General features: G+C 51.4%; 1 protein-coding gene across 3 annotated transcripts in view; it reads left to right on the top strand.

Moving 5' to 3' along the window:
* The window catches only part of PACS1 (phosphofurin acidic cluster sorting protein 1), a 90217-nt gene that overhangs the window by 49406 nt on the left and 14134 nt on the right, over positions 1-26677 (top strand). For 2 of the 3 annotated variants that reach the window (XM_043970946.1, XM_043970947.1), the window contains exons 2-10: positions 12620-12707; positions 20537-20626; positions 22768-22893; positions 23130-23274; positions 23593-23684; positions 23759-23839; positions 24299-24358; positions 25217-25377; positions 25700-25793. In XM_043970946.1, the coding sequence (XP_043826881.1) occupies positions 12620-12707; positions 20537-20626; positions 22768-22893; positions 23130-23274; positions 23593-23684; positions 23759-23839; positions 24299-24358; positions 25217-25377; positions 25700-25793 (937 nt within the window). Of the gene's footprint in view, positions 1-8984; positions 9041-12619; positions 12708-20536; positions 20627-22767; positions 22894-23129; positions 23275-23592; positions 23685-23758; positions 23840-24298; positions 24359-25216; positions 25378-25699; positions 25794-26677 lie in introns of those variants that run through there. The other variant, XM_043970948.1, reaches the window with a different exon arrangement.

Raw genomic sequence — 26677 nt, 5'->3', positions numbered from 1 at the left:
GACCCTTGAGGAGTTTCAGATGTTCCTTACTTTACATAAAAGGAAACTGACGCCCCAGGTCACCCCAGATACCCAGTCCTCAGGTGTAAATCCAAGGCTCTCTCCACTGGACCACACCATCTCTAAACAAGCCATCTGGTTGCTAATAGGTCACGTTGTTTTAAATGGAAGGTGGAAGAGATTCATGTTCCCATCCGCTCTCCTACCTACATGTCCACTGAGGAAAATGAAGGGAGGATTTTAAGTCTGCGTTAGATGAGCTCAGAGGGTAAAGGAAGTTTTGGTGTCTTTGAACAGGATTTACTCATTTCTAACTAATGCTCTGATTTAGGGAAGGCCTTCCCTTTCACTTAGGCTTATTTTTCTGCCTTTAGAATAGAGAAAAAGATCCCTACCGGTTGACAAGACATCTCCCACCTAGCCTTGCCCTAGATGAACTTACTGAGTGAATTGCTCATTGACCCCGTACATTGCTATGGTCATATGACCTGGTGCTTGTTGGTGAAGATGGTAATTATTCAAGATTTTAAATTGTCATTGCTTGTAAAAACTAGTAGAGCAGCCTGTCCTCTGTCGGGAGAAGCCACCACCGTGAAAATCTGAAGTGCAAGTAAATGTTTCTTCAGAGTGGGGAGAGAAGGGTGTTGTCTGCTCTTATCCAAAGGGAAATGATTTTCTGATTTTTGTGTCTCCTCCCCCAAGATTGGCCAGAAACGGTTCTCTCAAACATTTACAAACCTGGGGTGTTTGTTAGCATGTACTTTTCCTTTCCATTAAATGAGATTCAAGGGACTGCTAATGGATTAAGGAATTAGCCATAAAATGTAATTAAGCAGTTTTGGAAAGGGGCCCAATTCAAGTGGTAGAAAGTCTGTTGGTATCTGCTGCTTTCAGAGGGGATAATTTAAATGCCCTCTAATCTGGGTTTGTCTTGGCCAATTAAGAAGTGTCTCCATGAGCAGGAAAACTCTATGTTTTGTCAGGTATGTTGTGCTGGAAATCCTGCCCAGTGACTAAATGTATTACTGATGCTAAGAGTTGTCCCTGCCTCCTTGTAAGTGCTGGTACTTCAGGGGAGGGGCAGTGTGTCCTGGAGAGACCCATGGATTTGGGTCGTTCCTTCAGCTCCCTCTCAGTGGTAGTGTAACTCTTTGAAAAATCAGCAAGAAAAAGAAAAACCTTTGAGGTGGTCATTCTATTACTGGACATCTGTTTTAGTCCCTTTTGACAACCATTTTCTGTATGTTTGCACTGATTCTCCCAATGCCTGGAATCCATTTTTTCCCTTCGAGATGCAGCAGTGTTGTAATGATACGCAGCTCTGAGAGACTAAAGTACTCTGATCAATACAATGAACTACAACAAAGGACCTGTGATGGAAAATGCGATCCACCTCCAGAGAAGAAACTGATGAACTCATGGAAACAGCCCTCCCCCCTCGGGGGTAATGAAAATGTTTTATTGTCCGCTTTCTCAGTGGGTAGAGGAGAGGCTGGAGGGAAGGAGATAATTTGGAACTGAAAATAAAAATTTTAAATTAAAGAATTAGGTAGCTGTTGGACATGGTGAGTCCCAAATAACATGACAATGAGATAACTATATTTTGATAGGAAATAATTTGTTACTAATGAGTCAGTCCTGAATTAGCTATTTACAATCAGACCACAGAATTATTAAAAGAAGGCTAACAATTAACAGAGAGTTAGACGAGAGAATACAAATGAGGAAAAGAGATGTTGTACGGTTGAGAACAACTCAAGCTTGACCTATTTAAATAAGTTATTGAGGGTGAAAATGGGATCCCAAAGGAAGAAATGATATGGACACAGACTATGGTCATTTTATACAGAAGTTTAACTGATATTAGTTGTTGAGGAGACCAGAAGAGCCAAAAAAAATGGCCTCCATCAGCAAACGTTTGAAATCCATGCCGAAGAGCTAGAGAGATCATAGCCCCCAGTATCCCTGGAGTAGAATATAAACCCATTTGTAGAATTAATTCGATCTGAACTTAGAGACCAGGGCACAGCAAGGATGGGGAAGGAGACACTTGTGAGAGCCCCAGTGGTTCAGCTGTTAAGATTTTGAAGGTGTTGGGGCATCTTCAACTTCGTAATACTTTAAAAATGTGATGGAAGGAACGAACATCAGCAAGCACAAACGTACCAACTTTTCATGAGTCACCTACATGCAAGCTGAGGCTGTCGAGAAAGGAGCAGCAAGGCGTGCGAGCAGCCTTCCACAGAGGACCAGGCATTCTGTTGTGCTTGTTTTGTGAGGCGGAACCACCCTTGTAAGGCTCTCTTCCTTGTGGGAAAAGCAACAGAGAGGCCTTGTTGGCGGGGAGGGGGGAGGACGAGGACACCCGGGGTGTCAGGCCCTGGGCTCAGCATTTTGCAGCTGCTCTTGATCTCGTTTGATCCTCACAGCCCGCTCGGGTGAGAGGTGTGAGGGAGGTGGGCAGCTGCCGGAGGTGTTTGCTCCTGGGGCAGCCGAAGCCGGGCAGAGCCCTCCACATGGACAGTCCTCCACTTGCACCTATCCATGGGGGACATTGTGCTGCTGGTTGTACAGCAGCCAGGGACTTGAGAGGCTCCTGGAAGAGCTGGGCAGTCTCCCAAGAGTTTGGCCCAATAACAGCCCCGCCCTCCCAGGAAAATCCAAGTGGATGAAGAACGTTCCTTGTCCAGATTTCGAGAGGGGCCTTCCCTCGGGGACTGTCTCCACATTATCCCGTAATGCTCTTCTTTGTTTGATTTGGTATCCCTCCCTTAGATTTATGAGCATCTCCAGCACTTAGCACAGTCCTCAGCACATAGTAGGTACTTAACTTGTCTATCGGAATTCAACAGGGCAAAGAGAGGGGGTTGAATTGCTTTTAGGATACTGCCAAGTTCCTTGACTGATCCTAAACTTTGCCCATCAGCAGCAGTCCATATTTTTAATGCCAGTATTATAGGGCATCGGATAGCTGTGAATCATGGGACACTATGGCCTTGGAGGCACAGTGGGGGTTGACCAGGCTGCCACACAGAACCAATAAGGAGCTCTGAAGGAGAGGCAGAGAGGAGGAAATGTGGGAGAGAGAAAGAACGTGGAATGGCAGGTGGAGGCATTGAAGATGGCTCCAGCACAACATGTTGGCCTTGTGCTGCTAAACAGGGGGAACTCTGGATCAGAGGTGCTTGTGTTGAGGGACAGGTGGCCTCCTGCACTAGAGGGAACATCTCCAGCAGTGACTTCTCCTGTCCATTGGAATACTTTGTGTCCTTTACTTGGTGTTGATTGAATTGAATTGTTAAGGTGAAATTTGCCTTAATTCTCACCTAGAATGTGAACCTTTTGAGGAAAGAACCTTGTCCTTTATCTGTTGAGTAGCCTAGGTGGTACAAAAGTCCCGGGGACTGAACGAACACTTACTGATTGAATGTGGTCACCAGTTTTGTTTCAATTCAATTTTATTTTATTTTCAGGTCGATACTTTCTCCCTCCTACCTTCCCCTCTGTCCCATTGAGAAACACAAAATCCTTTACAAACATGTATAGGCAAGCAAAATGAATCCCCGCGTTTGCCAGGTCCAAAAAAAGTGGGACTCTTTGCCGTCGTCATCATGAATGTCTCACCTCTCTTTCAGGAGACAGGCAGTGTGTTTTATCATGAGTCTTCTGGAATTGTGGTTGGTCAGAGTTCTGAAGTCATTCAAAGTTCTTTATCTTTACAGCATTGCTGTTGTCTTCTCACTTTACTGGCCCTCGGTTTATACACATCTGCTAAGGTTTCCCTGAAAGCATCCCCTTTATCCTTTATTACCTCACAATAGTATTCCCTCAACCTCCCATAGAACTTGGAATCTTTTTTTTTTTTTTCCCAGAGCAATGAGGGTTAAGTGACTTGCCCAGGGTCACACAGTTAGTAAGTGTCAAGTGTCTGAGTCTGAATCTGAACTCAGGTCCTCCTGCATCCAGGGCCAGTGCTTTATCTATTGCGCCACCTAGCTGCCCAACCCTCCCATAGAACTTGTTCAGCCCTGCCCCCGTTGATGGGCTACTGCTCTAAACACAAGGGGCCTTTTCCTCTTTCTTGGACCTCTTTGGGAGTATGCACCTGGTGGTGGTTGTCCTTCGTACTCAGAGAGGGTCAAGGTATAGGGGGTCCCCCTGTGGCTGATCAGACCGATATGAGCTGGGAAGGCTCTGCCCCAGGTTGGGCCCAAACCGTCCTCATGAACATTCAGGGTAGAGCTTCTGCAGTTCTACTTTGCACATAGAGCCCAGCACCTTCTGTGATGTGGACACTCCATGTTGGGCAGCCCTGGGCCCGTGTCTCCCATGTCACAGGACAATTCCAGAGTTCCTCAGAGAGCCCTCGAGAGCGTCCTTGTAGACCTTCTGACCTCCTGGTGAGTGCTTGCCTTGAGTGAGTTCTCTCTAAAATAGTCTTTTAGGCAAGCAGCCTTTTGACCTTCAGACATTCCAACTTGTCCGAGCTGCACTCTCTGCAGTAGAGTTTGAATGCTTGGCAGCTCAGCTTGAGAAAGCCCCTCGGTGTCTGCTACCTTATCTTGCCTGGTGATCTTCAGAATCTACCCAAACAGTTCAAATGGAAGCCATTCAACAAGGTCGGCTACTGCCCTAATGGCAAATTATTTAACTTGCAGAAGCTATAAGCCAAGACTCACGGGCCTGGTGGTGGTGGATCCATGGGTCAGAGGGCAAGCACAGCTTCATAGTCTGGGGGCCTAGTTGCAAATGCTTACCAGAATGTAGCACTGCATTTGGAAGCTGAAGTTGGATTATATTAAAATAATGATAACAGCTTGCCCAATATCTGTACCGACCCCTTCGGGCATCTCCTTTGACCCTCTCCACGGCTCCGATGTGGACAGTGCAGGTGGCCTTAGAAACCAGGAGGGGCTAAGGAGAAGTGGACAGGCGGCCAACCTGCACCTTCAGCCCAGCCAAGTCTCTGCTTCCCTTTTGTCCCCCACTGCCCCCGCCTGCTCTGGAGGCCGGTGGAGCTGTCAAAGGCCTCCCTCCTAGGCTATACCTGATGCCCTGGCCATGGCTGCTGGGGCTCTGGTTTTCTGAGAACAGCTCAAGCCTCTTATCAGGCACCTTCCCCTGTCTTCCCCTGTTCTCCTTTTTCTTCTGTTGTGTCTTGTTGAGGACTCTTGCCGGGGAGCAAACTTGTAATAAGGGTCGGTTGTTGAAGTGCCTCTGGATCTCTCAATAACCATTTGTTCAGTGTGAACGAAGAGTCCCGGCTGCTCACCAAACAAGCTTAAAAGAAAAATCAGGCATTGATTAGGGTTATGAGCTATTTACTTGTTGAGTTTTGTGTTGGTCAGTTCTTGTAAACCAAAGGGGCATCTTGTTGGGTGGCACCCTCGGTATTAGAAGTGTGCATTTCGAAATATGTTTAATGTTATTATATTTATATATAAAACCTATATCAGATCACCTGCTGTCTAGGGGAGGGGGGGAGGGAGAAAAATTGGAAATTGGAAATCTTATCTAAAGAAATGTTGAAAACTAAAATAAATTAATTAATTGAAAAAAAGAAGAAGAAGAAGTGTGCATTTCAGAAGACTCCCCTGTGGATTTCAAGAGAGGATCAATCCAGGCTGGCCCCGTTCTGCTTGTGGGAGAGACGTGAGGAAAGCCAAGGCTGCTTTTGTTTTCCTTGCAACTGAGAAGGGCAGAAAGTGGCCGATGAGATAAGGGGCGAATGAGAGAGAGAGAATATGAATATGAATGAGAATCAGAATCGAGTTGTCTTGATAAGTTACATCACCAGATAAGGAAATACTGTCCCTGCTGAAGATCCCATCTAAAAGAGAGGGAGAACTGTGAGCAGGTAGGAGGAAAAGGTTTATTTAGAGGTATCACTAGGGCAGCTAGGTGGCACAGTGGATAAAGCACCAGCCCTGGGTTCAGGAGGACCTGAGTTCAAATATGGCCTCAGACACTTGACACTTACTAGCTGTGTGACCCTGGGCAAGTCACTTAACCCTCATTGCCCCACCAAAAAAAGGACATCACTGACTTTTCTGAGGGTCTTCCAGAGGAAACAAGGTGTTGCTCCCCTTCCATGTGATTCCATTCATCTTTCCCGAAGCCATATGAGATTCATTGAAAGATGTAAGACTTGTGTTTGGTCCTCCTCCTTTTTCCCCCTTCTCAAAAACTTTTTATTATTTTTTAATATTCTTTTAAAATTGAATTCCAAATTTCTCTGTTCCCCTGTCCACTGAGAAGACAAGCAAAATGAAATCAATTATAGATGTGAAATAAGCAAAACACATTTCCATGTTAGCCATATCACCAAAAAATACAGAAAGCAAGAAAACTGTACTTCAGTTTGTACTCAGAGTTCATCAGTTCTCTCGAGAGGTGGCTAGCTGTTTTCATCATGAGTCCTTTGGAATTGTCTTAGATCTTTGTATTGATCAGAGTAGCCAAGTCTTTAAGATCATATAGTCAGCCAGCTATAAATAGCCTTGAGAAACGGGCATTTGCTAAGGTTGAACAGTAAACATGGTGGGTACAAACACCTCAGGCCCTTCTACTGGCAGACGCAGAACTCATGGGGTTGAGAGAACAGGGCAGGAGAGCCCCCTCCTCTTGGTGGCTACATTCCCTTTGGGCTCGGGCAGCCAAAGGAAGCCGAGCTCTCTGAAGAGCTGCAGATCTTCCTCTAGGCCGACAGCACCATCACCTAACTCAGGGATGGCTCTGAGACCAAAGTGGGAAGATTGGAAGCCCAGCATCCTCTGGACCCTTCTGAGAACAAAGGGTTCTCCTTCCCTGCCCCTGAGGCAGCTCCTCCTCAGGACTTTGCCCAGAGATGCTACATTTGCTCCAGGCCATGGGATGACTTCAGCTCTCAGTGAGTTTGACCTTTTATAGATGACCTGGGATTGTGTGGCTCCAGTTCAAAAGAAGCACTATGGAAATATTAGCTGTTGTTGATGGTGGTGAGTGCTGTCTCTCCCTTGAAGGAGCCACAGTCTAATGAACAGCCATCCAAGGTAGACACCGGGTAAATGGGAGGCAACCTGGCAGTCCAGGTTGGGGGCAGAAACTGCCTTTTAGAGGAAGCCAGAAAGGTAGCTGAATCTTGAGGGAAGCCAAGGTTCAGCAGTGAAGAGGAAGAGACTTCCAGGGGAGGGGACAGGCAGGACAGAAAGGTGTGGGTGGTTAGCATCAGGAATGGAGCGAGGACCACAGTGGCTCTGGAGCCTCAGGTGTGTAGAGAATTTAAAGGGAGGAAGGGGCCGGTTTGTGAAGGGAGCTACTAAGGAGCCTCTGGGGTTTAGTGAGTTGTTGCAGCTGGATAGAGCCTGGAGGAGACTGAGGCAGTAGTCCAGGCATGAAGTGTCCCCTTCTCTCCTGACCCTGCACCTTCCTGGAGCAGGTCCTCATCACATCACACCTGAGTTATTACAGTAACCTGCTGGTGGGGCTGCCTGCTTCCAAGTTCTTCCCCCACTCAGTCCGTCTTCCACTCGGCTGCACCAAAGGGATTCTCCTGACGCCCAGGTCTGACCGTGTCATCCCGTACCCAGCAAACTCTGGTGACTCCCATCCTCCAGGATTGAACCCCAGATGCTGTTTGACGTTCAGAGCCCTTCAGAGCCTCTCTTCCCAGGCTCCCCATCACCAGCCTCCTGGTATTTTCTCTGGCTGTGCCCCAGTTCTGGCAGGTTCTCCCTCCTCATCTCTGACTCCTGACTGCCATCATATTCCAGCTGAAATCCCGCCTCCTCCAGGAAGCCTGCTCCAGTGCCTGCTCCCCATGGGTTATTTCCTATTTTTTCTCTGTGTCTGTTGCTTGCTTGTTGTCTTCCCATTAGATTTTGAATTCCTCGAGGATGGGACTGGCTTTTGCCTCTTCTTGCATCCCCAGCACACTGTAGGCGCCTAATAAATGTTCACTGACTGACAGGTGACCTGAGCCAGCAGCTCTGTAATTGGAGAGGTTTCTTTTCAGCTGTGTGGAGCAGGAGGGAACATTGGGGTGTGTGATTCAAGGCTGGGCTTGGCAAGGCACCATCCCAGATAGCACAGGGGAGCCAGAGACTTGCTTGAGCTGGGTCACTGAGGGCTGGGATGGGGAAGGAAGGAAAGTTAGGATGATAGAAGATGACGGAACATTGAAACTCAAGCCCTTGCTTGAGATTGCTTCCACCTGGTGAAAGGAGCTTCCTGTAAGTGGGTGAGGTGACCAGATTGATTGACCCCCTCGGCAGCCCCTCGCCCGGACAACAGGAGTAGGTTATGTCCTTCGGGGAGAGCCGTCTGGAGCAGATATTTCTGCCGTGGCTTCAGCGTTCCGGCCACAGTAGGCACTGAGTAGCGTGGGTTGATTTGCTGGCTTCTTTCTAGACCTGAGCCACCGAGCAGATGGCGGTGTTCTCTGTCAGGAGAAATGTGGGAATCGGTCTGCGTTATTATTGCACCATCACTAACCCTGATGGAAAACGATGCTGGGGCCGCGCAGTCTGGGTGATTTTTCCCTGGAGGTTTCCTGCGGGGTCAGAGATGTAGAAGCAGGAGGACTGGGAGAGAGGAAGAAGAGAAGGGCTCTGGCCCTCCCTCCATCCCTGGGGCCTCACCGCCAGTGGCTGCCACAGCCTCTTCCCTTTCTCTTGTGGACCTCAGTATCGTTCAGCCAGGGCTGGGAGGGGTCAAGGAGCAGGCTTCTCAGCCCTCACCTTCGAGGGGACCAGAAACGGGGAGAAAAATGTGTTTGAAGAACAACCTTCATTTTCCAAAGCTGTTGGGAGTGAATGGGGGTGTGTTGGCTTTAATCCTTACTTATTTGAAGGTTGTTTGTCCTTTGCACCTTCTCCTGTGGCCGGGGAGAGCCCACCCCTTGCCTGGTGTCCAGCAAGGCCAGGTCTTAGGCAGGTTGGTTAACACCTACCAGGTGAATTGAAGTGAGCTCAGGATCACAGACAAAGTAGGGCCTCCCTGGATGAGATGGATCATCCGATATGAGGAACAGCAAAGAGAACGCAGCCTCAAGGAGAGGCAGGTAATGAAGGGCTTTGCATGTGTGCCAGACAAGGTGGGTTTGAATCCTAGAATAGGAGTTCTTAGCTGCGGGGTGCGTGGAGTGTGCATGTGTGTGTGCACGTGTGTGTGTGTGTGCGTGCGTGTGCTTAATTTGATAATAGTAACTACCATTTGCCCGGTACTTTCAGGCTTTCGAAGCACTTTACATATATTATCTCATTTTATCCAAACAACAATCTTGGGAAGTGCGTGCTGTTTTTTAATCACCATTTTACAGATAAGGAAACTGTAGGAAATAGAGGTTAAGTGATAGTAAGTATCTGAGGCAGGGTTTGAATTGAGGTCTTCATGGCCGCTGTTTCCACCAGCACAGGTTGATCCCTGAGCTCCTTGTCTAGTAGCTGTGGGTGTGGCCTTAGTGGGCACCAGGCCCTGTGGGGCACCTCGTACTGGAAGGCTTCTCCGTCCTGGGAGTTTCCACTTGGGGACATGGCTGCTTCCTTTTGGCTCATTCCACTCACCGATGAAGCAGAGTGTTAAAAGAACAAAATGTCAAGGCAGTCGTTAGGGGAAACAACCAAAATTGGCTTTCAGACAAAAGGATAAAATGTTATTCAAATCAATGTTGTATTTCCTGACACAGGTATGCTCATGGAAAAAGGATTAGGAGAGCCACTGGTGCCTCCAAGTACTTGGGTGTCCTAGAATTTCAGAACCTCGTGCCCTTGGTTTGCAATGTTCTTCCAAACCCTGGTCTGATATTGGCAAGTCTGGGTGGGGTGCAGGGATGTGCCCTCATTGTTCTGTGGGTCAAGTGACCACGTTCTTTCCTAGGTTGCTTATTCTCGTGCCTCTTTTCTTCTGGGTCCTTGGGGAAAATCCATTTCCTTTTTTTCCTTAATAGTATTTTTTCCCCAGTTACATGTAAAGATAGTTTTTGACATTTGTTTTTGTAAGATTTTTAGTTCCAAATTTTTCTCCCTCCTTCCCTTCCCTCCCCCTCCCCAAGATAGCAAGCAATCTGATATAGGTTATACATGACCGTCACATAAAGCTATTCCCACATTAGTCATGTTGTGAAAGAAGAATCAGAACAAAAGCAAAAAGCAAAAGTAGAAACAGTCTGGCTCAATCTGCATTCAGATTCCACAGTTCTTTTTCTGGACGTGGGGAGCATTTTCCATCATGAGTCCTTTGGAAATGTCTTGGATCATCGCATTGTTGAGAAGAGCTAAGTTTATTGTAGCTGATCATCATACAATGTTGCTGTTACTGTGTATGATGTTCTCCTGGTTCTGCTCATTTCACTCAGCACCAGTTTGGCTGGAGTATAATGTGCTGTAAGGGTAGTCAGTAGGTCAGCTAGGTGGCTCAGTGGCTAGAGCCCTCAGGCCTGGAAACAGAAAGCCCCAAGTTCAAATACAGCCTCAGATTCTAGCTAGGTGACCCTGGGCAAGTCACTTAACTCTGCCTCAGTTTCCTCACCTATAAAATGAGCTGGAGAAGGCACCCAAAATGGGGTCACAAGAAGTCGACACAACTGAAATGACTGAACGGCAAGAAAGGGCGGAGAAGTGGATGGTGGTCATATTGTGAAAGGCTTTATTTTTTTGTTTGGCTTTTTGTTGTTTTGGTGAAAGGCTTAATAAAAGCCAAGCAGGAGTCTATTCTTTATCCCTCAGAGTCGTTTGAGCTGGGAGTTGCGTGGTCAGATGTGGGATCTGGTGCACTCTGTCAAAGCAGGATGGGAGAGGAGGCCGGCCGTCATGTTGTCAACAACCCCTTTGGTCCTGCCAGGTCCAGTCTGTCATTGCTTCCTGTGGCACACACTGCCAGGCTGCCTTCCCACATGGGGAGCACCAGCAGCTCGGGTGAAGAAGAGCTGCCATCCGCTTGGCTTCTGGAATTTGCCACCCAAGAGCAGGCTTCCAGAAGACCTGGGGAAATATGTATTGTGCTCATGCCACCTGACCATGGCCCGTGGGTTGTCCCTGAACCCGTCCAGAATCTTGTTGTTTGAAAAAAATCTTCATTCTGTTTCCCTGGTGATAAGTGGTTCACACAGCTGCTCCCAATCTGCTCGGCTTTCCTCTAAAAGGAGAAGTCTGGGCCTATGATGCTGCCCCCTCCGCACCCCCCACTCAGGGCCTGGCTCCTCGCATTCCTGGCTGTGGCTGCTACAGAGGCATCTGGCTCCCTGAGAGCACAGAATCAAAGCACAGCCTCTCAATGGTTGCGCTTCACTGTTTTACCTCCTTCCATGGCCTCGTCTTCCCTCTGCTTTAAAGACTCATCAGGACGGCACGGGATTCTTCGGTATGGAAGGCCGAGCTTGCTGGGCGCTGGAAAGAAGCCTCATCAACCCCCAGTGGTGGAGGACAGGGAGTGGGGCCTGAGCTCTGCAGGCCTCGCCTTTGACCTCACGCCTTCCTTCTGCTGCTGCACATTTCCTTGCCTCCCGTCTGGCCATCGGCCTTCCATCTTGTCCCTGCCTCCAGCTCAGTCTCCAGCCTCCTTTGGGCTCTGCGATGAATATGCTCACTCCCGCTCTTCCCTACCAATCTCCACCACACCAATCCCATTCCCCAGCCCCCACCCCGAGTTCTGATGGAGCGAGCGCCAGCCTTCCTTTCCACTCTGTCCTCTGGGATGTTCCAGAGCCAGCAGGCTGCCCTGCACCCTAGAGCTTTTCCTCTCCCAACCCTTCCATCTTGAAGCTCCTACTGAAATCTGGCTCCCCCAGTGATGCAGCCTCCCCGACCACCCTTTCTAGTCCCAGCTGTGCCTTCACAAGTTCTCCTCGGTGCCCTGATCAGGGCAGGGGGAGCGGGGGGGACTCCTTGTTCCCCATCATCACTTCCACATTCTCCCTCTTCTCTTTCACTCAGCAGCCTCTCTTCCTTTGGGGCTCGTGCTCTTCACACCAATCAGAGGGAGTGGGAGGGAACCTCGTTGGATGGTCTCTTTGACCATTGTGATTGGTGATGTCACCATGGCCTCTGATATGGAGGGGCAAGAAGGTTGAGCCAACTGCTAGATGATGGTCTGGACCCAAATGCAAAGTCATGGAGCCAGGTTCAAAAAGTAAACCTTCTCATGCTCTCAAGTGGGGGGGAGGGTGTGAAAACAAATCGTCTGTGGGGAAAGCTGCGGCTCTTGGGTCTGACTTAGAGGTGCAGTGGGGCAGTGATTTGGGTACCATGGTAGACACAGCCTCGGCTTGAGAGTGAGACTTTGAAGGCCTCCTTTCCTTTACGCCATCCTCTCGGAGGAGAACTATGTGGTCCGGGACCGGAGCCTCCCCAAGTGTACTTAGGAGATAGCGCTTTCACGGTTCCTTCATCAGTCAGGACTTATTGTGGTCCAGGCGCCAGGCTAAGAATGAACTGAGTTGACATGATGAGGGGGTAACCTGACAAACTTCTCTGGGCCGGAGCCCCCTCCCTTTCCCTGCTCTGCAGGGAGAGCCTTTGGCGCCCTGTTCGTGGACTTATTTTGGCCACTTGGCCAAGGACTCTTAGACCTTCCTGGAAAGAGCTTCATTTTCTCTCCCTTCCCGTGTCTTACCTTTGACAGGCTGTGTTCTCTCCTCTCCTAGGCTGTTCAACCTGACCCTGAAGAGGCTTGTCATGCTGAAGGAGATGGACAAAGACCTGAACTCTGTGGTCATTGCCGTGAAACTGCAGGTGAGGAGGCTGAGAAGCCCTGGTGGCTGGTTCCCCCCCTGTACTCTTTCCTAGGGCCTGGAGTGCTGGTCCCTGGCAGTCGTTCTTACATCAGGCCCCGAGGGGGATCCATCCCCTACCCAGTCCCTTTTGTCCCTTTTCAGGGATCAAGAGCTGCCTTTCGGAGCTTCACAACAAAGGTTTTACTTTACAGGGATGTTTGCAGGATTTGTAAGCTGGGAGAGAACGGAGAAGTAAATTATTGAGACCCCACTGTTGTTGGAGCAAACTTCATTTTTCTAAGGCTGGGGGAGGGGGGCTATGGGAGCAGAGTGTCACATACATACAAAGCCATGCAGTTTTCTCACCTGTTTTTCTTTTGTACAAAGGAATGTTCAGTATCACTGCGCATATTAAGAGATGATTGTAAATAAAGAAAAGAGCATCAGTAAAACATAAAAAGGAGAAACAGGTTGTCCCAGATTTAACTCCTGTCTTCTTGGCCAGGGTTTCTGTGGGCTAGAAGATCCGGCACATGCCGTGGGTCTGATTTATCTAGATTTTAACCCAACATTTGATCAGGCATCTTCTTATGCTGTTTCTTCTGGAGAAGATGGACAGCCACAGGCTCAATAGTAGCAGTCAGGTGCATTCCAACTCATGGAGTGGCTGGACCCAGTTGTTTTCGTTCAGTTGTTTTTAAGTCATGTTTGACTTTTCATGACTCCGTTTGGGGTTTTCCTGGCAAAGATCCTGGAGTGCTTTGCCATTTCCTTTCCTGGCCCATTTGACAGAGGAGGGAACTGAGGCAAGCAGGGTAAAATGACTTGCCCAGGGTCACGCAGCTAGTAAGTGTTGGAGACTAGATTTGAGCTCAGGTCTTCCTGACCCCAGGCCCTGCGCTCCATCCACTGTGCCATCTGGTTGTCTTTAACATAGTGATCAGCCTCAGTTCCTGATGACTGCCTGCCTCCTAACAGAGGGCACTCAGAGCACAGATGCTGGCATGGGTTTTTAGAAGTGGTCGGTAAGACGTCCTGTTGGACTTGACCACGCATGCTCATGACAGGGGTCTTGTTCGTCTTGTGTTTTCTTTGGGCTGGGGAAAGGGCACCGGGTAGAAGGGAGAGAATTCTGGTCTTTGTTTGGAAATAAAGTAAAATTCACTTTTTAAAAATTAAAAACATGATGACATAACAGACAAGAAAATACCTTCCTAAGTGAGAAAACAACTGCCCAGGCCTGGCGGGTGAAGGCCAGGGCAACCTAACCCTTTGAAAGACGAGGCCCCCAGAGGGAGGCCTGATCTTGCCTTGGTCGCTGCCTCAGCCTCTGAGGTCTGCAGAGTGACTGGCATTGTCTGCGAGGGCTCGATGGGTGTGTCTGGGTCTTTTGTCTGCGGCCCTTCAGACAGTAGGGAGATTGCTGCGTGCCCAGGAAGGGCAGAGCTGGCAGCAGAGTTTTCCAGGAAGTAGACCTTCTTCATGCCTTTTTTTTTTCCTTTTTTTTTTTTTGGCAAGGCAATGAGGGTTAAGTGACTTGCCCAGGATCACACAGCTAGTAAGTGCCAAGTGTCTAAGGCCGGATTTGAACTCAGGTCCTCCTGGATCCAGGGCCAGTGCTTTATCCACTGAGCCACCTAGCTGCCCCCTTCATGCCGTGTGTGTGTGTGTGTGTGTGTGTGTGTGTGTGTGTGTGAGGCAGTTGGGGTTAAGTGACTTGCCTAGGGTCACACAGCTAGTAAGTGTGTTAAGTGTCTGAGGCTGGATTTGAACTCAGGTCCTCCTGAATCCAGGGCTGGTGCTCTATCCACTGCACCACCTAGCTGCCCCTTCATGCCTTCTTAAAGGGAGACATGGGTGACTCTAGGTTCCAGGGAGCCTCTCTTTCTCATAGGGGAGGGATGTTGGCCCTTCAGTGCCCCAGATTTCTAGCTTGCCTCCCCACAAACTTGAGGGAGTATCCCCTTGGAGAAGGTCAGACTCTCCCTTGGTTGAGAGAAACCTATTTAGCTTCAGCTTAAAAAGCTTGTTCATTCTTGTGTGGTTTTTGTTATTTTTAATCAGTAGGATTTCTCTGATTGATGTGAGCTATCTGCTTAGATAAGTGGGTTCCTCACTAAACACCCTAAATACGAAGGCTTTTAGTGGACTGCAGATTAAGCTCAAGCAGTGGGGTGCACTAAGGGAGGAGCAGTCCCCAGGACCGCAGCCCTTCCTGACCATGGTCAGACTGTGGGCCATCAGAATCTTGACTTGTGGCTGTGTGGAGGACGGTTCAGAAGGGGAAGGTCCTTGGCCGCCAGGATGGGGCGGACAGAGGTACCTGTGTAAGTCATGGAGCAGGAGAGGTGCTTGTGAGAGGGTCTGCGGAACTTGAATATACAGGACTTGGAAACGGGCGAGGGAGGGTTGAGGAGGACTCCCGGGCTGGAGGAGGAGAGGGTCTGGGGGAAGATGCTGAGCTCTCGTAGCCGGGTTGAGTTGGGGGTGTCCAGCAATCCTGGGTGACAGCAGACTGGGAAGCCATCTCTGTAGAGATGATGCCGAGGTGACCAAGAGAGATTTAGAGAAGCTCCGGAAGCCTGCGGAATGGATTAGAAATGATGATCCAGGGAGGAAACTGAGCTTATGCTTGGTGTGTTTGGCTAGAGGAACAACCCTGAGCAGGGACGGTGATGAGCGACATTCAGACCATGTCTCTGTCAGGAAACACTTGGAAGAATCAGGGGCACTGATGGCCCTGTCCAGGGGACAGTGGCTTCTTCGCTATCTGTTGGAGGTCTTCAGGGAGGAGCTGGTTCCTTTTCAGGTATGGACTGGACTTGTCAGCAGCCAAGCTCCCTGCAGAACGGCTCCTTGAATTGTTCTGAGGAATGACTGACCTTGGTGCAGTCTCTGCCCAGACCACGGTCAGGGAAGTTCCCAGGCCCCTGGTTAATCCCACCCTGATACCCGAGGACCAGCCGGGAGAGGGTCTGAAGAGGATGTGGGGTGGGCTCGAAGTGAAGCCAGGCCAAGGCTCAGGTCACCTTCATGGCTCCACCAGAGACAGGGCAGGAGGATGAAGGAACACTGTAGGGAGGATCAGGATGAGAGATTCAGAGCCGGCCAAGGGCCGACAAGTGCCCCTTCCCCATTTTACCCGTGAGAAGACTGAGGCCTAGTGAGGGCCTGTGGCAGGGTTTGACTGTGGCACTGCTCTGCTGGGGCCTTGCCCTCTGATCAGAAGGGAGGAGGCCCCGTGTTTCAGGAGGGCACCCAGAATAGCCTTGGCTTCCCTTCCCACCAGGCTCTGCTGTTGGACTGACCCATTCTTATGACTTGTGTTGTCTCCCCTGTTGGAGTGTAAGCCCCTTGAGGGCACAGAGCGTCTAATAGACACTTGTTGGCTGACCGAGGGCTTCCTGATCCCAAGGGTTCCAGGGTCCTTACCCACTGCACCAGGAGGAATTCTGGGGGGAAGGGGAGTAGACAGGGGTACCTGCAGGCGAGGAGATGCCAGGCTCCCCAAGATCCTCAGAGATGGACTTAAGGGGGAGTTCACGGTGGAGCGGCTGTGTCCTTGCTGGGCATTAAGCTTGGCTGATTGAAGGATCTCATCATGACACCCTGGAGAACCAGAGGCTCCAGCCTCTGCCCCTGTGGGTGGGTGATGTGGATTCGAGCACTCCTGGTATTTGCTTCTCACCAGTCACAGGCTCTTTTCTAGATCACAGACAGCTCCAGTTTGGGGGAATCATCCCTTGTGCTAGAAGCTGCTGCAAATGGTCTTGGTAGGTTTTGCAAAAGTTCCCTGCTGCTCCTGCCAGCCCCAAATTTGAAGGCTTTTGCCAAAGAAAATAATCTCATATGTTTTTTAATTAAATGTTTAACATCTTTATGTAGAATTGTGTATTTTTCCAAACAGTAATAATAGTAATATTCTGAATTTTCTGGCGCCTCCTTTGTAAGAAGCTGAAAGTGATTATAGATGTTACTTTGTCCATCCTCAGACTCCCAGCATGCGCTGAGGGCGCCCTGCAGAGATTGCTGAATGTTTTAGGGTGCTTTGGGAATAGAACCCAAGGACTTCCAATCCTGGCTCTCTTCCATGCTACCATTGCCTCTTGGGCCTTGGCTTTGCCGGTGGCCTTCTTGTTTGTACCCTGCTGCCTTCACCTCTGCACTCACACTGTGCTCTTCATAGCACTACCATTTATTCACCAGGGCCAGCTGGTATCCCCACTTTACAGATGTGAACTCAAGGGGTTTGTGGTGGGTTTCCTTACTTCTTGCTGATTCAGCAGCAATAATAGTAACAATGATGGGAAATGCAGACGCCTTATGAACATGATCTCTGGAACCCAGGACACCAGTGGCCTTTGGTCACTCCTGTTCATACAAAAATACTGACAGCAGCTGGTTTTGTAGTAGACAAAATGGAAACCAAGGGGCTTCCCACTTCCTATTGTTGTTCACTCATTTCAGTTGTGTCCAACTCTTTGTGACACCATTTGGGTTTTCTTGGCAGAGATCCTGGAGTGGTCTGCCATGTCCTTTTCCAATTAATTTTACAGATGGGGAAACTGAGGCAAAGAGTGTGAAGTGACTTGCCTAGGGTCACAGCCAGGAAGTGTCTGAGGAAGGATTTGAACTCAGAAACTGACTCTAAGCCCAACACTACTAACTGTACCACCAACAGCGCCCAGCACACTAGAGGAGCTTAAGGCTTGTTGATTTGAATTGGAAAGTTTGACGTACACACTGTGGCTGTTTAGAGTTTCTTGACCATTTGGTTGTCCTCTGTGTGTGGTCTGGCTCATCATTATCTTTTTAAGGTGCTGCACCCAGAAATTTTTTCCCTAAGGTTTTAAATTTTTATTGATAGCTTGTGTTTTTCCATCTCCTTTATTTATAAATATATCCCTCCTCTGGGTCCAAAGATAGGGTTGGGGTGGAGAGGAAGACTGATCCAGGGGCTGAACCCCTTGAGACTAAAGGGAAAATGACTGGGAGGCCAGTAATTGCTATTGCCAGGAGCAAGAGCAGGAGGTGAGGAGAGAGGTGTCTTCTTCCTCCTCCTGGCCCGGCATGATGGTCAGGGCCAGGCAGAGTTACGGACAAGAGAAGGCGGCTCTGTTGTTGGCAAGGGTGGGCTGCGGTCCATTGTCTCTGGAGGAAAGCCGGGGCCCTCTCTGCTTGGCCTTGCAGGACAGAACAAAGAGCAGTGATCAGAAGGGCAGGGAAGGACTTTGTACCAATGAGTCAGTCTCCTTGCATGTTCTCCTCTCTGGGACAGCACCAGAAACTGGATGGCCATCAGTGGGTACAGGCTGGGCTGGGTGAGCTCTGAGACGCCTCCCAATTCTGGTGTTCTCCCGTGGCAGACCTGGAGAGGGACAGAGGGCCTGGAACTTGAACATTCACATTATTAATGCAGAGAATCAAAGCCAAGGAAACCAGTCAGAATGGTTCTGTCCACCCATAACAGCTTCCGTTCATCTCTTGGTCAGTCGATACATTTTCATTTAGCATCTGAAAGTTTCATCGGCGATAGAATTAGCTCCTTAAGGGAACTAATTAATAGACAGAAGATCAGGAGCCAAAGAGTAAGGATGGAGGTAAATCGGCAGCTTGTTCCACATGCTGTGTGTCTGTCTGCAAGAGAGAAGTAGGCCTGCCCTATCATCAGGGGATCTCGAGAACCCTTTGAACCACACCGAAGGAGTCAAGCGGCCCCCAGAGGCCCACGTCCTCTCTGATACTGGGAAGTTGCCATCAGCTCATTAAGTGGAGAAAATTAATCCTGGGAATAAATGTGGTTATACATATTCTCTTGCACCTCAGCAGCTTCTGCTGCAGATCTGTTTGTATGGTTTAAGTAAAGTTTAGCCCAACTGGAATTGTTTAAATTTGCCATGTTACTGCTCTGCCTCTCTGCTCTTGGGGGGGGGGGGCTCGTTTACACACAGACAGCCCCCACGTGCATTGGAGCTGCAGGCTCTGCTGCATTTGCGTCACCCCAGCATCTCCTGGGACGCTCAGGACACTGCATGCCCCCTCAGAGGCCTGCCACTAGCACTTACGCCTATACAAGCAGAAGGGGCACCTATTGGCCCTCGGGACAGCCCGTACCCCATTCATCTACCCTAGTAGTGGGCAGTAAAGAACAGATCATGCCAGTCAGTTGTCTTTTGTGGGCTCTCGTGGAAGGAGCTGAGGTTATTCTGCTGAGATTCTTACCATTCCTGGCCCCCCTCAGCCCCAAACACTGAGTGCTTTCATGTCTGGCACTTGGCCCTGCAGTCCACACTGTGCCAAAGTGAATGAGGGATCATGTCCCGGGATATGCCATCCTATCTGCCCGTGCAGCTCCTGCTGAGGGACCTCACCCTCTGGACACAGCTTCTCTGACCGTCCAGGGTGGGGGGTGGGTACAGTTTTCTGACTCCATCCTTTTTACCATTCCCAGGGAAGGGGAGAGTGCTGGGGCAGCCCTGGCTGTATTGGGGTGGACTGAGAGTGGAGGCTTACAGAGCACCCAAGGATGGAAGCTTTGGGAGGCCACTGTGGCAGGGCTTGAATATCCAGACTTGCATGTGACCAGCTTGTCCTGGGAGAGGCCCGATGTTCCCAGGGCCCCTCCTTCCTGCAGAGCTCCTCCTGGAACGGCGTCAGTGCAGGACAGGAGAGAATTCAGTGAATTGTAAGGAGAGCCGAAACGGATGACCGAGTTATCCAAAGAGGCTGAATCCCTTTGTCTTGGGCTACAGGAAGAGGGGCGTGGCTCCCAGAAATCAGGAAGGGGCCGCTCTGTGCATGCTGCCATTGGGAGCATTCACTTGTGTTCTCAGCCCCAGCATTTGAGAAGGGTTTGCTGTAGCTAGGATGGGGAAGGGCCTAGGGGCCAGGCCCTCAAGCCTGGGTCAGAGGAACAGCTGCCTGCATTAGTAAGGGATTAGCCCAGAGGCAGACCTCTGATTCTTTTTGTGTCCTGGGAGGTCTGGAGGGCGACCCTGCTTGAGAGGAAAAGGGTGCCTTGGGTGGGCCGTGCTGAGTGCATGTCTTTTGTCTGCCAACCCCTTTTAACCACATTTTGGGAAAAGGGGAATTTCCCAGCATAGGACACATTTAAACTGTGATCAAGGAATGGAATATGGGGAAAGTAGCCGTTAATTTTCAGCATAACAGTAGTCATGTTCACATAGCAAGCTTGGGCTTGGAAAGCCCTTCGCCTGTCTCCTCTCTTGGGATCCTCACACAAAACAGCCTAAGAAGCACAGTGAGTTTCATCTGTGTCCGTACGGGAGCAAACTGAGCCTGGGAGGTTAACTCAAGCAGGGCTGACGGCTCATTCGTGGCAGCTGGTGGTTTCTGTATCTGCTGGGCCGTGTCCAAATATCTCTCGGATGGCCGGGGGCATGTTTGGCCCCAGTCCTGAGCTTGCCAGAGCAGCGGGCGCATGTCCCACCTTGCTGGGGTCACTGTCTCATGTGACCAGTGCCATGAGCTGGGTTTACGGTGGGCGCCCTTGACATAGACCAGGGTAGACTCTATCTTTTTGAATCCAGCCCCTCATTTTCTTTTCCTGGGCTGCCAGCATAGACCCAATGGGATTTCCTAGAGGCAGCCAGTTCTTGAATGGGAAGAATACTAGGGGTAAAAGTCTTCAAGAAGAGAAGGCCAATGTAAAGCATGGGGTGCTGAGAACAGGGATGGGAATCCATGTGTCCCTTGGGATCCCTGCTAGACCAGAGCTGCAGACTGTCCGGGTGTCCTCTGATTTGCCTGAGTTCTCTAAGATGGGTGGGTAGAATCTCTGCTAAATGTTCTTCTGGCCGGCCATAACAGGTTCCAACTTTATTTCAGGGCTCAAAAAGGATCCTTCGGTCCAATGAGATCCTCCTTCCAGCCAGCGGCCTGGCAGAGACGGAGCTTCAACTGACCTTCTCCCTCCAGGTGATGACCTGTTCTGTGGCATGGACCCCGGGGACCCCCATCCCCTTCCCAGAATAAGCTTTTTAAAGACTTTTTTAAATGTCTTGGTTATATTGAAATGCAGTTATCCAAATTTCTTTTAAAGCTGAGTTCACAGACCCCAGATTAAGGACCCGATACTACAGTCTCTAGTTTACTGTACCCAGGATACGTGTAAGGCAGTATCTTCTGTCCCCTAGAGACCATGTTGATTGAGACAGGGCTATAGCACATCCCAGGCAGGCTCTTGGGGCGGCCAGCATGTCATCAGGGTGGGCTTTGCACATTTGGCACCACCCACACCAGGGCAGGGGATGCCACGATGGGTAAGAGGCTGAAAAATGTCTTGCCTTCTGTTCTCTCAGCTCCCTTCCCTGTCCCTTCACAGAAATTCAGTCAGAACGAGCTCAGGAGCCAGCTTAGCTGGCTTGTCACTGAACAAGGGTCCCCTCTAGGCCTCATAAAGGATCGTCCACCTTTGGGACCACCCCTCTGGGGGGGGCAGCCCATTCCCCTTCCTGGACAGTGCTGGCTGTTAGGAGGTTTTTCCTGACATCCAGCCTCACCTTGTCTCTTGGTGAATGCTGTCCCCTGGAGCCAGGCAGAACAAGGCAGCGAGCCCTCTCCCCCAGCTGCCATTGTGCCCTACAGGTGAGGTGTCTTTTTCTTCAGGCTATTCACCCTCGCTTTCTTGGGTAGATCCTCACTTGACATGAGCCTGGGGCCCTTGGCCCTTCTGATTGGTCTCTGGACACTCTAGCTTGTCAGTATCCTGGCTCCTGAAACTCAGCCCAGTGGGGTCTGCCCAGGGATATTCCCAGGCCCCCCAGACTGAGGCCAGGGCTTTTCCCCAGGCTCCTCTGCCACCCCACGTTTCACCTGGCCTGTTTCTTTAACATCAGTGACCAAGTTTCTGGAACTTAGGCAGTCCCATTTGCAGATCTGAGCATCCAAGAGTGTGGGTTTTACCCCTGGCTTCTCTCTTGAATTCCATCTCCCATTGGTGTCAGGGTGTTTCAGCCACTGCTCATCTTCCTGCACTTTGACAACCCTCTTTGGGGCTTAGCATGAGACAACATAGGCAGCTATCTGTTCCTCTTCCTTTTCAACATAAATCCCTCTCAGCAAACTTTTTTTTTTTGGGTGGGGCAACGAGGGTTAAGTGACTTGCCCAGAGTCACACAGCTATTACGTATCAAGTGTCTGAGGCTGGATTTGAACTCAGGTCCTCCTGAATCATGACCAGTGCTTTATCCACTGCGCCACCTAGCTGCCCCTTCAGCAAACAATGTGCCAGCCTGGCTCTCACCTCTTCTCCACTGGGAACAGCATCACCATTCACTGCATTGCTCAGAGCCCTTAGCTCATCTTGGGCACGCTCCGTCCCTGGCTGGGAGCTTGTCAGTGCTGTAGTGTGAGTCGTGGGCCAGAAATTGCTGAAAAAGCTGCCTCGCTCCCCCTCCTCAACAGGGATTTCCCCATGATCCCTCTCTTCTTCCGTTCTGTGGACCTGAGGGGCAGTCACTCTCTTTCTTAGAAGACAGGCGCATTCTTCCTCTTCAGGAAGAACTTGGTGGCTCCAGGTGTCCAGTGACTGATCCCCTGGGGACCGTTCTCTCTGCTTTCACTTTGAAACCCTTCCCCCACTCTCAGAGGATCTCTTCATTCTTCCTGGAGACCAGAGGGGGTCCCTTTAACTTCCTTTTGGAAAGGAAGCCGGCCTAGGGCCTTGGAGCTTCCATGGGAGCCTCTTAGCCGGGCTAGGAATGCAGGAGCCACACACTCAGTTGAGGCTGCTGTGCCTGGGAAGGGGCTTCAAGGCAGGTCTAGCAGGCCGTTGAACAGGAGTCTCCTCACATTATCTCCCTCACTCCTCATAAGTACAGGTGGAAAGGTCTCCCTGCTTAGCTATGTGAATGACATCCTCGCTAGCATCCCTGCTCCCCTCAGCTCCCCTTCCCTTCATCTCCCCCTTCCCTTGTGGCCTGGGTCCCTCCCTCCCCGGGTCCCTCTCCCATCATCTCAGCACAGGACAGAGGCACAAGTACAAGCCCAGTAAGGGTGACCCTGACCCACTGACCCCCTGCTCCCCCACCCTCGTGGTTCTTGTCTGCCCTTTGCAGTACCCTCATTTCCTTAAGCGTGACGCCAACAAGCTTCAGATCATGCTGCAGAGGAGGAAGCGCTACAAGAACCGGACCATCCTCGGCTACAAAACGCTGGCCGTGGGGCTGATCAACATGGCGGAGGTGAGTGGGGGCACTGTCCTGGTGGCTGAAGGGGAGCTCAGGGAACCATTTTCATTTAACCTGCGATTCTGGCACTGCCTCCTGCTGTGCTTCAATTCTCAGCAGTATTAGAGAGCAGGGGATACTCACAGCCAGAATTTGGGAGTCACGGGCTGTGTGTGGGGAACGTTCCGGGAGGGGGGAGGGGCTGACCCCGTGACCTTCCCCTGAGAACCCCCCTGCTCCCCCTCCCCCAGGTCATGCAGCATCCCAGCGAAGGCGCCCTCGTGCTCGGCCTGCACAGCAATGTGAAGGACGTCTCTGTCCCTGTGGCCGAGATCAAAATCTACTCGCTGTCGAGCCAGCCCATCGACCAGGAGGGGATCAAGTCCAAGCTGTCTGGTAAGAGGTTCCTAAGCTAGTCTAGAAAGACCCCCAGCAGCCCCTGCCCCCAGAAGCCACCTCGCCGCCCCACGGCCTCTGGCCTCACAGCAGCCCCTGCCCACAGAAGCCACCTCGCCGCCCCACGGCCTCTGGCCTCACAGCAGCCCCTGCCCACAGAAGCCACCTCGCCGCCCCACGGCCTCTGGCCTCACAGCAGCCCCTGCCCCCAGAAGCCACCTCGCCGCCCCACGGCCTCTGGCCTCACAGCAGCCCCTGCCCCCAGAAGCCACCTCGCCGCCCCACGGCCTCTGGCCTCACAGCAGCCTCTGCCCCCAGATCGTTCTCCGGACATCGACAACTACTCAGAAGAAGAGGAAGAGAGCTTCTCCTCAGAGCAGGAAGGGAGTGACGACCCTCTGCACGGGCAGGTAGCTCCCCTTCCCACCCCTCGGGCCAGGTGCCCGTGGGGAGGCAGGGGGACATGACACTGGTCTCCCCTTAGGACTTGTTCTATGAAGATGAGGACCTACGTAAAGTGAAGAAGACCCGGAGGAAACTGACCTCGGCCTCTGCCATCACCAGGGTGAGAGGAGTTGGCATCACGCCCCCATGGGGAACAGGGCGGGGTCTGGGGCACCAGTGGGCTCATCTGCTGGGGTGGGCAGCAGCCTCAGGTCCTGCTCCCCTCTCCTCAGTTACTCAGAGTGGCTCTGTAAGTCATTCAGCAAGCATTTATGACACACTGGGTCTGAGTGCTGGGGACACGGACAGAAGGGACTGAGTTTCCCTCCTGACCCTCATTCGGGGCATACGTAGATGTGAAGCACATATGATGCCCTGCTGCCAGTGTCCCCTCCCAGAAATCCTGGACATGGCTGCCAGCATCTTGTGTGCAGCCCCTGCCAGCCTGGAAGGGCCATGGGTGCCTACTCTCTCTCCCGACCGTGACAGCTCCTTCCCTATTTGGGCACAGAAGGAGCATGCCTGGCACGGACACCCCCTAAGTGCTGACTGGTGATGCTTGTTCCCTGTGTCCTTGCAGCAACCCAACATCAAACAGAAATTTGTGGCCCTGCTGAAGAGGTTCAAAGTCTCTGATGAGGTACGCCTGCACCCCCCCATCCTAAACCCTGACCAGGGCTGGGCTGGATTGATTCCCAGGGGACCTTGGGGAGGGATTTGCAGGCACACGGGAGGAAGGTGCTTTGGTTTCCTCACTGGCCATCCACTGGAGACCTGATAGTAACAGATCAATGGGGGCTTTGACTTCCTCTGCCCAGAACTGGTGAGAAAGGGCAAAATCAATAGGATCAGTTGACCTTGTGCCCCCATCTCTGGTGGAAATGCAGCTAAAGTCAGTTGGAGAATGAGGAGGGCCCTCCCTCTTCAGGCATGGCTCATCAGAGAGTGTGGACAGATTGTTTTCTTGTTGTCCCTCCCCTGATGTGTCCAGCTGGTGGGAGAGGGCGGGGATAGGTAGTCCAGGGAGCTTAGCAGAGGCAAGGGCAAGACCCTGGCCCCTTGGGAAGGACACCTGCACACATTAAAAAGGTGGAGAGCTTCCCAAAAAGAATCTGGAGAGACCACCAACAGTTATCTGGAGATGAACCACGAGCTCTCACATCCAGGGATTTGAACCCAAAGGGAGAAGTTGCCTCAGCTCCCTCCTCGAAAATAAAAGGGTTGGATTGGGAAATGGAGCGGTATGGTCAGGCAGGGTGTGCAGACCTCGAGCTGGAAGGGGCCTCGCAGGGCTCACGTCTCATCTGACGCCCTCATTCTCATGGGGGAAGCCGAGGCCCAGCAGTAAAGGAGCTTGGTGAGGGCGTACCGGGCCCCACAACACCCCTGTGCCCTCCTGGGTCCCTGGGGCAGGGCAGACCGCCTATTGGGCACCTCCCCCTGGGCATGCTAGGCGCTGGCCGAGCAAAGGCCTTGATTCTGGCTGCTTTGCCCACAGGTGGGCTTCGGGCTGGAGCACGTGTCTCGGGAGCAGATCCGGGAGGTGGAAGAGGACCTGGATGAGCTGTATGACAGCCTGGAGATGTACAACCCCAGCGACAGCGGTCCCGAGATGGAAGAGACAGAGAGCGTCCTGAGCACCCCCAAACCCAAGCTCAAGTGGGTCCCAGGGACTTAGAGGGCCTTGGAGATAGACCGCTTATGCCCCTCAGTCCCCTTGATGCCCCTTGGCAGCCTGGAGAGCCTGAGGTCACGGGCGCTGGGCCACGGCCGAAGGCCCTGCCTCTTGGGGGCCCTCCTACGAAAGGTGCTGAATAAGCCTCCCCTGCTCTCCCTTCTCTGCATTACCTTGGGTGGAGGGATCCTAGTGAGACACTCCAATGAGCTGGGCCCCCCACCCACTCCACCCAGGGGCCTCCACTGGCTTCCTTCCCTTGGGAGCATCCCCATCAGTGAGGCTGGCTCTCTTCCTTCCTTGTAGGCCCTTCTTTGAGGGAATGTCACAGTCCAGTTCCCAGACGGAGATTGGCAGCCTCAACAGTAAAGGCAGCCTAGGAAAGGACGCCGCCAGCCCGGTGAGCAGAAGACTAGCATGTGGGATGGGGCGCAGCCAAGGGTCTGGTCCCTGTCCCTCAGGGGCAGGCAGCCCTGACAGTGCCCAGTGTGGGCACACTTTCCCCCAGGCTCTGAGCCTCTGTGTTTTTGAGATTTAGCCAGCATGCCCTGTGTTCACAATGCTGTGGTCAGAACAAAGGCACGGCCCTTGCTCTCCATCAGCAAATTCGGATGTACTGGGGAGGCAGGGGGAGTGGCACAGAGAGAGCACACTCTGAGTGAGCGGGGGAGCTAAGGGACGCTGCTTACAGTGTTGGGACAGTGGGAAGAGCTAAGCTGGACCTTTAAGAACAGAGCTGGCAGCTAGAGGACGGCAGTGTTCTGTCCAGGCAATGGTTCAGCCTGCCTGAAGCCAGGGCCACCTTTATCTAGCACTTACTGGGGGCCAGGTGCTGTGCCAAGCATGAGGGGTGTGTGTTAGGACACACCAACAACAGTGTTTGGCTGGCTTGGTCTGGACAGAAGATCCGCTCCACGTTCCACTGTGGCTCCCACTGTGCCCCACCTCTACTAGGCTTCATAGGTGAATTGAAACCCTTCCTTTTCAGGAATCTTTAACAGACGAGTGAACGAGGAGGCATTTGCGCCCTTACTGTGTGCTGGGCGTCACCCAGGGAGGAGCCTCAGCTGGCCAGAGAAGGCCTCTTGGGCCCCCTTGTAGGCAGGAGCTTTTTGGTGCTTTCCTGGCTGACGTGATGCTTATAGCCAAAGTCGAGCCTCCTCTGCCTTCTGGTGTCACTCACCGCAGCTGAAGGTCGAATGCAGTCCAGATTCATGATTTACAAGTGGGAATGAAAAATTAACTTAGAAAGGCTTGAAGGCTGTTCTTAGATTCATTTCCCCC

The sequence above is a fragment of the Dromiciops gliroides genome, chromosome 6 (assembly GCF_019393635.1).
Source record: "Dromiciops gliroides isolate mDroGli1 chromosome 6, mDroGli1.pri, whole genome shotgun sequence".
In the NCBI taxonomy this organism is placed as follows: Eukaryota; Metazoa; Chordata; class Mammalia; order Microbiotheria; family Microbiotheriidae; genus Dromiciops; species Dromiciops gliroides.
This window is presented reverse-complemented; position numbering and strand designations above follow the sequence as displayed.